The sequence below is a fragment of the Trachypithecus francoisi genome, unplaced genomic scaffold (assembly GCF_009764315.1).
Source record: "Trachypithecus francoisi isolate TF-2019V2 unplaced genomic scaffold, Tfra_2.0 Lachesis_group5, whole genome shotgun sequence".
Lineage (NCBI taxonomy): Eukaryota > Metazoa > Chordata > Mammalia > Primates > Cercopithecidae > Trachypithecus > Trachypithecus francoisi.
The window spans coordinates 399,181-410,235 of record NW_022681470.1 but is presented as its reverse complement, the minus strand read 5'-3'; the positions used below and the strand labels follow the sequence as shown (position 1 = coordinate 410,235).

Genomic DNA, 11,055 nt, shown 5'->3' with positions numbered 1-11,055 from the left:
TTTTTGGGTGGATTTATTTATTCTGCTAGGAAGTTAGCTACTTATTTTTGTTTTGTGTGTAGCGTTGGAAGGAAACTGAATTTCCATATCTTATTTTTAAGATTCAGTTTGCCTTTCCAGTTATAACTGGGGGAATTCCATGAGTTTACAGGCCCTGGGGAGTCTTGGCAGGTTCCTCAGGCCTTGTCACACTCATTCCTGCCGTCTTCTCCGTGTCCTCTTCTGTATCCCACCCCCTCACCGTGGGCAGGCCTGGCTGGCGACCACCCCAGTGTAGACTATGCTGCCCTGTTAGCTCCACCACCCCCTCCCCATGTGGTCTTCTTTCCATTTGCTCTTTTGATGGCTTCCTGCCTCCTTGTCTGTCATAATTGTGCTCTGAAGTTCAGGCTGATGCGATGACACTCTCAATCTAGGAAAAGATGTTTCCTGATATTTTTGAGCACTGCCACCACCAGTAACTTCAAATCCCATTTGTCTTCCCCGCAGGGTCTCCTGGTCCAAATCTTGGTTTTCTGCACCGATTCTGATGTGTCTCTTTCTGCCTTACTTGTCGTCTGTAGTTGGCGGGTTTTCTTTCCCTGATTTCACTGAAATAACCACTTGTACATTCTTTTATTATTCATTGTCTTGAAAGCTTAGTATACATTTTAAGAATAAAAGTAGAAAGACTAAGATGAATAGTATAGCTGAAGATGAAGATACATACCAGCACCAAAAGCTTACTTCTTATATATGATGAGTTTGTGTTCTGTTTGCCTGTGAATAATGGGATGAGTAAGGCAAAGGTTGCAAGGGGTTATCGGTTAGAAGCCTCTCACAGAGGTCCAGGCAGAAAATGGTGTGTGCTAAGATAAAGTGTAGTGGAAAAGGCGAGGAGAGTCACCAGCAAACACACAAACATGCATATGCATATAACTGTATATAGTTGACAGGAGATTGGTTGAAATCATACTATTTTCTCAGTACATGATTAATTACCTGGCGCATCCATGATTTAGCCTATGCATTGCAACTGTTGTCTATTCTTTTTTTTGTTTGTTATACTTTAAGTTCTAGGGTACCTGTGCACAACTTGCAGGTTTGTTATATATGTATACTTGTGCCATGTTGGTGTGCTGCACCCATCAACTCATCAGCACCCATCAACTCGTCATTTACATCATGTATCACTCCCAATGCAATCCCTCCCTCCCCCCCTCCCCATAATAGGCCCCAGTGTGTGATGTTCCCCTTCCCGAGTCCAAGTGATCTCATTGTCCAGTTCCCACTTATGAGTGAGAACATGCGGTGTTTGGTTTTCTGTTCTTGAGATAGTTTGCTGAGAATGATGGTTTCCAGCTATATCCATGTCCCTACAAAGGACACAAACTCATCCTTTTTTATGGCTGCATAGTATTCCATGGTGCATATGTGCCACATTTTCTTAATCCAGTCTGTCACTGATGGACATTTGGGTTGATTCCAAGCCTTTGCTATTATAAATAGTGCCACAATGAACATATGCGTGCATGTGTCTTTATAGCAGCATGATTTATAATCCTTTGGGTATATACCCAGTAATGGGATGGCTGGGTCATATGGTATTTCCAGTTCTAGATCCTTGAGGAATCACCATACTGTTTTCCATATTGGTTGAACTAGTTTACAATCTCACCAACAGTGCAAAAGTTCCTATTTCTCCACCTCCTCTCCAGCACCTGTTGTTTCCTGACTTTTTAATGATTGCCATTCTAACTGGTGTGAGATGGTATCTCATTGTGGTTTTGCTTTGCATTTCTCTGGCCAGTGATGACGAGCATATTTTCCTGTGTCTGTTGGCTGTATGAATGTCTTCTTTTGAGAAATGTCTGTTCATATCCTTCGCCCACTTTTTGATGGGGTTGTTTTTTTCTTGTAAATTTGATTGAGTTCTTTATAGGTTCTGGATATTAGCCCTTTGTCAGATGAGTAGATTGCAAAAATTTTCTCCCATTTTGTAGGTTGTCTGTTCACTCTGATGGTAGTTTCTTTTGCTGTGCAGAAGCTCTTTAGTTTAATTAGATCCCATTTGTCAATTTTGGCTTTTGCTGCCATTGCTTTTAGTGTTTTAGACATGAAGTCCTTGCCCATGCCTATGTCCTGAATGGTATTACCTAGGTTTTCTTCTAGGTTTTTATGGTATTAGGTCTAACATTTAAGTCTCTAATCCATCTTGAATTAATTTTTGTATAAGGAGTAAGGAAAGGATCCAGTTTCAGCTTTCTACTTATTTTTAACTTATTAGCAACAATAGTAACATAGGGAATGAACAAAGTGCTTTGAGGATCAAATGATTTTTTTGTCTTTCCCATTAATAATTCTAGCTCAAATAACGATGGTTTTACACAATTCCTCATCACAGAGGGTTTTGTATAGCTTCATTCTCTTAAGGAAAAGAAAGTCTTAAATTCCACAACTTCTGACCTCAGAAATCTATATGTAGTTACACAAATAAGGCAATCTCCGAATTGCCCCCTAATTATATCGTGTACACACACAACACAAACACATAAACATATTGGAAAGTTACAAAAATCATAATCAGAGTGTAAGTTACCTATTAGCTTAATATTTGTTCAGTTTCTCTTTCTCCCCTGCTATTAAAGTTACACACAATTAAAACACCTGATTTGGCATCATCTTTCGTGACTTCAGAAGGTAGGGAAGCACTCTGCGCTCCACAGGCAGCTATGGAATTTTTCTTGGTCTTCTTTTTCACTTACTTTTAAAAGCCTATTTTGTGAAAGCATTCCTGTTTCTCCACCTCCTCTCCAGCATCTGTTGTTTCCTGAATTTTTAGTGATCGCCATTCTAACTGGTGTGAGATGGTATCTCACTGTGGTTTTGATTTGCATTTCTCTGAAGACCAGTGATGATGAGCTTTTTTTCATGTTTGTTAGCTGCATAAATGTCTTTTGAGAAGTGTCTGTCCATATCCTTCACCCACTTTTTGAGGGGGTTGTTTTTTTTCTTGTAAATTTAAGTTATCTGTGGATTCTGGATATTAGACCTCAGACAGATTGCAAAAATTTTCTCCCGTTGTGTAGGTTGCCTGTTCACTCTGATGGTAGTTTCTTTTGCTGTGCAGAAGCTCTTTAGTTTAATTAGATCCCATTTGTCAATTTTGGCTTTTCTTGCCATTGCTTTTGGTGTTTTAGTCATGAAGTCTTGACCCACGTCTATGTCCTGAATGGTATTGCCTAGGTTTTCTTCTAGGGTTTTTATTGTTTTAGGTCTAACATTGAAGTCTTTAATCTATCTTAATTTTTGTAAAAGATATAAGGAAGGGGTCCAGTTTCAGTTTTCTGCATGTGGCTGGCCAATTTTCCCAACACCATTTATTAAATCTGGAATTTCTTTCCCATTGCTTGTTTTTGTCAGGTTTGTCAAAGATCAGATGGTTGTAGATGTGTGATGGTATTTCTGAGGCCTCTGTTCTGTTCCATTGGTCTATATCTCTGTGTTGGTCCCAGTACCATGCTGTTTTGGTTACTGTAGCCTTGTAGTATAGTTTGAAGTCAGGTAAGTGTGATGCCTCCAGCTTTGTCCTTTTTGCTTGGGATTGTCTTGGCTATGCAGGGTCTTTTTGGTTTCATATGAAATTTAAAGTAGTTTTTTCTAGTTCTGTGAAGAAAGTCAATGGTAGCTTGATGGGGATAGCATTGAATCTATAATTTACTTTGGACAGTGTGGTGCATATGCCCAAAGGATTATAAATCATTCTATAAAGACACATGGACACATATGTTTACTGTGGCACTATTCACAATAGCAAAGACTTGGAACCAACCTAAATGCCCATCAACGATAGACTGGATAAAGAAAGTGTGGCACATATACACCATGGAATACAATTCAGCCATAGAAAAGGATGAGTTCATGTCCTTTGCGTGGACATGGATGAAGGTAGAAACCATCATTTTCAGCAAACTAACACAGGAACAGAAAAGCAAACACCACATGTTCTCATTCATAAATGGTAGTCAAACAAGACGAACACATGGACACAGCAAGGAGAACATCACACAGCAGGGTCTGACGGTGGGTTGTGGGACTAGGGGAGGGATAGCATTAGGAGAAATACCTAACGTAGATGATGGTTTGATGGCTGCAGGAAACCACCATGGCACGCATATACCTATGTAAAAACCCACACGTTCTGCACATGTACCCTAGAACTTAAAGTAGAATTTAAAAAGAAAAATTTAATTTTGCTTTGGCTTTTGATGTAATTCTACTTAGACAACTATTATACATATAGAGTAACATATACACACATTTCATTTTATAAATTCTCCATTTTATTTTGACTTGGCATTTGACGATATCACTTTGATAGTAGCTTATGAATATTAGTCAAGATTTGTATAGAGGTCGGGCGTGGTGACTCATGCCTGTAACCCCAGCACTTTGGGAGGCTGAGTCAGGTGGATCTCTTAAGGTCAGTTGTTCAAGAGCACCCTAGCCAACATGGTGAAACAGCATCTTGCTAAAAATACAAAAATGAGGCCAGGGACAGTGGCTCACGCCTATAATCCCAGCACCTTGGGAGGCCAAGGCAGGTAGGTCACCTGAAGTGAGGAGTTCGAGACCAGCCTGGCCAATATGGTGAAAGAGCATCTCTGCTTAAAAAAAAAAAAAATACAAAAATTAGCTAGGCATGGGACCTGTGCCTGTAATCCCAGCTACTTGGGAGGCTAAGGCAGTAGAATTAGTTGAACGCAGGAGGTGAAGTTTGCAGTGAGCAGAGATTACACCACTGCACTCCAGCCTGGGAGACAGAGTGAGATTCCATCTCAAAAAACAAAATACAAAAATTAGCTGGGCATGGTGGCACATGCCTGTAGTCTCAGCTACTCTTGAGGCTGAGGCAAGAGAATTATTTGAACCTAGGAAGCAGAGGTTGCAGTGAGCAGAGATCACGCCACTGCACTGTAGTCTGGGCGACAGAGCAAGACTCCATCTCAAAGTATATATATATTTGTATAAATATAACAAAATATTTGCACAGAAAGGACATTGGGTCAGTTGCTTTACTGCGTAAATACATCATTTGAACATACAAATATATCAGTGTAAAAATCGGCAAAGTACAAAATAAGCAGAGTGAATAAATACAAATATCAAAACAAAAGTTAATACTTTTGTTTGAGTAAAACTTTATCCAATAAACATAGAAGGAAGTGGCATTTCCAACCCATGGATTTATGTTGAGGAAAGTTCTCTAGGTCTTCACAACATGTTTTAGGAGATACATAAGGAAGAGAATCATACTGTAAACGATTGTGGATTACCAGTCTTGACCTCATTACTTTCTCTCCCCCAGATATTAATCACTTAGTATTTGAAGCTGAAGTGTCCTGAAGCTGCAGGAAAATGGAGGAAACTAACAACAGCTCTGAAAAGGGGTTTCTTCTCCTGGGATTTTCAGATCAGCCTCAGCTAGAGAGGTTTCTCTTTGTCATCATTTTGTTCCTCTACATCTTGAGCCTTCTGGGGAACACTGCCATCATACTAGTGTCTTGTCTGGACTCCAGACTCCACACTCCAATGTACTTCTTCCTCAGCAACCTCTCGTGCGTGGACATCTGCTTGACCACCAGTGTTGCCCCACAGTTGCTGGTTACCATGAATAAGACAGACAAAACCATGAGCTATGGTGGCTGTGTGGCCCAGCTCTACGTGGCCACGGGCTTGGGCTCGTCTGAGTGTATCCTCTTGGCCGTCATGGCTTATGACCGCTATGCTGCTGTCTGCCGGCCACTGCACTACACAGCCATGATGCACCCGAGCCTCTGTGCGTCTCTGGCCAGTGTAGCATGGCTCTGCGGCCTCACTACCTCCCTGGTTCAGAGCTCCCTCACTGTGCAGCTGCCCCTCTGTGGTCATCGCAAACTGGATCATATTTTCTGTGAGGTGCCAGTGCTCATCAAACTGGCCTGTGTGGATACGACTTTCAACGAGGCAGAACTCTTTGTGGCCAGTGTAGTCTAATAGTCCCAGTGTTACTCATCTTAGTCTCCTATGGCTTTATCACCCAAGCTGTGTTAAGGATACAATCAGCTGCGGGGCGCCAAAAGGCCTTTGGGACCTGTTCCTCTCACCTGGTTGCGGTCGTCGTTTTCTATGGGACCATCATATTCATGTACCTTCAACCGGCCAATAGTAGATCCAAAAACCAGGGAAAGTTTGTGTCTCTTTTCTATACCATAGTCACCCCCCTTTTAAACCCCGTTATCTACACTCTGAGAAACAAAGATGTGAAAGGGGCCTTGAGGACCCTGATACTGGGAAATGCTATTGGACAAGCCACAGGGACTCGTGAAATACCTGGAATTCTAAAGAAGCAAAACATGCCAAGGCCGAGTGAGGGCTCGTTGTCCCCAGACATTCCTCTTGTCAGTCCCAAGACCCTAGGTTCCATCTAGAACAAAAAAGGTCCTTTACTCCACCCGCCATCAAGGTTCATGTATCCGTTACTTCTCTCTAATGTGCCGGCCCATCTGATAACCTTCTAGTGCTTCAAAGCTCAGCTGAAATGTCACCTGCATTCGCTAGTTGCCCTGAAACACCATCCTTCTCATCCTTCTGCAGAATTAACTGTTTTATAATATGTTTCCATAGCACTTGATACACACTGCCATTTCTACAGTTCACGTTTATTATATAGTTTGTGTGCGTCTACATATGTGTGTGTGTGTGTGTGTGTATATGTATGTGACTAGGCAAAGCAATGTATATAATGTAGATAACAATGAAAAACAATGAAAAAATATATGACCATTTTCCCAGAATATATAACTTTTAACCAGAGAATGGACCATCCCACTCTACTGGCTTATTTACAACACGAGAAACAATTATTATTCAGAGTTGTGATGCTTTGTTTCCACAGAGTTGTGGGATGCAAATAATTAATATGTTATTAAAAGAATCAAATAAGCAAACTTTCATTAAGGAGACTGATTCATATATTGTTTAAGTTAGTTCCCTTTTAATTGAAGTGTTTAAAAGTTGAGTAAAAGTGCCATACACTAAAATGTAAGTGTTTTAACATGTTTATAGAAAATTCATAAAATAAGTTATTGTTTCTGGCCTTAAACTCTGGAAAACAAAGTTACATAATTTTATACTTTAAAATTTGAAATATGAATCCCACACACCGTCTCGTGTTAATGATCATAGTTATATGTTTGGTTTTCAAAACAGCAAAAAATGAAATATTTGGAAGCATTTTAATAAAAACTGTATTCTTATATTTGATCAAATTTTACTTTCTGATTTAATTCTGTCTCTATCTCTGTGTATTTTTGTCTGTCTCAGCCTCTTTCTCTTTTCCCAAAGAGACTGAACTTCATCAATTTGCCAACTTCAAGTATTTTAAGAGAACTGTGCAATTACAGAAAAAAGTGATTTAATCTGTGATTGTAATTTTACTTCATATTCTCATAAGGGAAAAGAAGCATGAAATCATCAGTGCAAATGAAGGGTAAAATGCAGGCCGAATCTGGGGTGGAAGTGGAATTTTCAAGTGATTTAGACTTTTCTTTTTTGGACAGGGTCTTGCTCTGTTGCCCAGGTTGGAGTGAGTGGCTCAGTCATGGCTCACTGCAGCCTCGACCTCCTGGCCTAAAGTGATTCCTCTGCGTCAGCCTTCCAATATTTAGATTTATCGTAATTCATCCTTGTGTGAGAATATTGTGGCCTGTCTACAAATGTTAAGGATTACGTTTGGACCTGCCTCTCCTTCCAAAGCCTGGACTGAAGGCAAAATGGCTGTACACAAAGAACAAAAAGGCATCAGGAGAATTCACTAATGACTCAGGCTCCCTCTTCACAAATACCCTGTCCAGCTGGCACCTCTTCAATATACTTTTAGCAAACAAAATGATGAATATCCAACTTAACAAAAACAAGAGGGAAATAAGCCAGTTTAAGTCTGTCTTCTAGGATATTCTCATGTGATTTTCCTTCCTCAGAAATGGAAGAGTTGGGAACTGAGCAGAACATGCTGAGGAGTGCATGCTTTTATTTACAATATGCAAGTAGAGAGGAAGTTCTACAGGAAGCCTCACACACACAAATGCTTTATTCCTGATAACCCGAGAACCATGGCATTGGGAAGAATGTACCTGTGTCAGTCTCAATCAACTGAAACAGAATACGGCCCTAGAGCAAAAGATGTGACATTTAAAGAAACAGCTCAAAGTGAAAAGCAATGATTGGAACACAATGTGTAGAAAAAACTACATATGAATCATAAAACAAACATTTTCAAAGACAAACTCACACCATTTAAGGTAATATGGAATACTAATGTCATTGAAAGCAAAATCAAATTATTACCGTACCCAATTAAATTCGAACATAATTCAGAATAAAACTATAGATAGAATAGTATAAAGATACTAATCTCAGCAATAAACAGTTATTTGCACCAAAAAGGAAATGACAAAATAGTAGAGATATGATTAATAAACATACAGAAAGCAAGCTAAAATAATTAACTGCAGATGAAAATGGAAACACATTTGAAAAAAATCCTGTTACTAGTCTTGAATTTAGAGTTTTTCTATGACATGGATGTATTTATATTGCTTTTGTAATCGTCATACACATAAAATTTCATACTCTATTATTGTGAGCATTTCTTTTCAGAATGTATAAAAATATTCACCGTTTATTGAAAATCTTCCCTACAATTGAATAACATGAATATTTTCTTTTTTAAATAACTGCATTGAGCATACTTTTACATTTGTGAATATATTTATAATTATGCATTTGTAAGGTATTTTATAAATACAATTGGTAAATCTAAAACAAGAGCACATCAATTTTCACCCATTATTGATCTGCAGAACAGGTTTTCAATGGATGCCCCATGAAAAAAATGATCTTGTATAATTAAATGACCATTCAATATTGCAATTATTTAAAAACGGTATGGTGGGACTGCTGAAATATGTATATGGTTCCATCCAAACACCGTGAAATAAAGGTTTACTTTTTAAGAAATAAAAAATAAAATGATTTCTTTTACATAACATGAATATTAATGAATTCATGCAAAACAAAAAGCATAGAGGACCACAACTTAAATGCTTTAATTTTCATACACACACACCATTTTAAAAAATTATCATACAGGCCGGGCACAGTGGCTCATGCCTGTAATCCCAGCACTTTGGAAGGCCGAGGTGAGTGGATCACCTGAGGTCAGGAGTTCAAGACCAGCCTGGCCAACATTGCAAAACCCACCTCTATTAAAAATACAAAAATGAGCTGGCCGTGGTGGTGTGTGCTACTCGGGAGGCTGAGACAGGAGAATCACTTGAATCCAGGAGTCAGAGGTTGCAGTGAGCCGAGATGGTGCCACTGCACTCCAGCCTGGGTAACAGACAAGAGCAAGAGTCCGTCTCAAAAAAAGAGGAAATCAGTACATTGAAGAAATACCTGCACTCCCATGTTTGTTGCAGCGCCGTTCACAATAGCCAAGATTTGGAAGCTACCAAAGTGCCTATCAACCGATGAATGCACAAGGAAAATGTGGTACTTATACACAACAGAGTAGTGGGGTAGTATTCAGCCGTAAAGAATGAGATCCAGTCATTTGCAACAGCATAGATGGGACTGGAGATCCTTATGCTAAGTGAAATAAGCCAAGATCAGAAAGACAAACATCACATATTCTCCTTTATTTGTGGGCTCTAAACATCAAATCAACTGTACTCATGGACATAGAGAACAGAAGATGGCACTAGAGGCTGGGAAGGGTACTGGGGGATTGAGGGAAGGTGGGGATGGTTGTTGGGTACAAAAATATAGCAAGAATGAAGAAGACCTACTATTTGATAGCATGAAAGGATGACTGTAGTAATAATTTAATTGTACATTTTAAAATAGCTTAAGGAATGTAATTGGATGGTTTGTAATGCAAAGGATAAATGCTTTAGAAGATAAATACCCCATTCTCCATGATGGGCTTATTCCACACTGCATGCCTGTATCAAAACATACCATGTATTCCATAAATATATACACCTAACATGTACCCACAGAAATTTTGAAAAATAATTTGTGGATTAAAACCAAAATGATACTCTAAAAAATTTTTTTATGTAGCTGTGTTCAGAGGTGGGGACTTTAAGAGATGATTTGCTCTTAAGGCCTCTGCTCTCATAAATGAATTAATTCATAGATTAATGGATTATTATGGAAGTGGGGCTAGATAATAAGAGAGATCTGGGCTAGCACATCAGACTACTCAGCTCCCTCATCATGTAATGTCCTGGTCCGCCTGATGCTCTGCAGGGAGTCCCTGCTGGCAGGAGGGTTCCCACTGGTCCACCTGATGCCTGCAGGGAGTCCCCGCCGGCAGGAGAGCCCTCGCTGCATATGGACCCTTGCCCTTGGACTTCTCAGACTCCATAATTGTAAGGAATAAATTTTCTTTATAGAAAATGAACTAAGAGAATGGGTTTTGTGAAGAAATAGAAGAGAAACACACAAACCCATTATGTCTTCTTTGTTAATGAAATTTTACTACACATTATTCTATTTCTTGTTGCATAAAAGTGAATTTTAAAAATTCCTCATATTAAGAAGCATAAAGAGGTAATGGAATATTTATTTACATATTGGTTTAATGTAAACCCTACTATTTAAATATTCTACACATGTGGGCATTTTGTGTGTGTTAATTAGAAACAGGGCTAGCCAGCCTTAATGGAACTATGGTCTATTTCAAACTAAAATCTATGTACTAATATATTTATTAAGTACTACTTAATGAAATTACTGAAGTTTTCTAGTCATAAACTGATGAAAATATAAGAGAGATGGGCAATAGAGAGGTATTTTCCCACCTCTCTCCAAAATGATTGGTTCATTTTGGACATAATCTGGCAATGGAAAGGAAGGTGTAGTTCCCTGCTATGATTTTAGCAGAACTCTTTGAAAACACAAGCAACAAAATTGCCGCTGTAATTCAGTGATTGAGAAAAAATTATTTAAATATTCTGAAAATTTAAT

The 11,055-nt window shown here is 39.0% G+C and overlaps 1 protein-coding gene across 1 annotated transcript; it reads left to right on the top strand.

Moving 5' to 3' along the window:
* The first annotated feature begins 5,230 nt into the window (after positions 1-5,230).
* Positions 5,231-6,606, top strand: LOC117075803 (olfactory receptor 2G6-like). The gene is given in 2 exon segments (XM_033198518.1): positions 5,231-6,007; positions 6,010-6,606. Coding segments are annotated over 2 exon segments (1,050 nt in total). The 5' UTR covers positions 5,231-5,397; the 3' UTR covers positions 6,450-6,606.
* Positions 6,607-11,055: the final 4,449 nt, after the last annotated feature.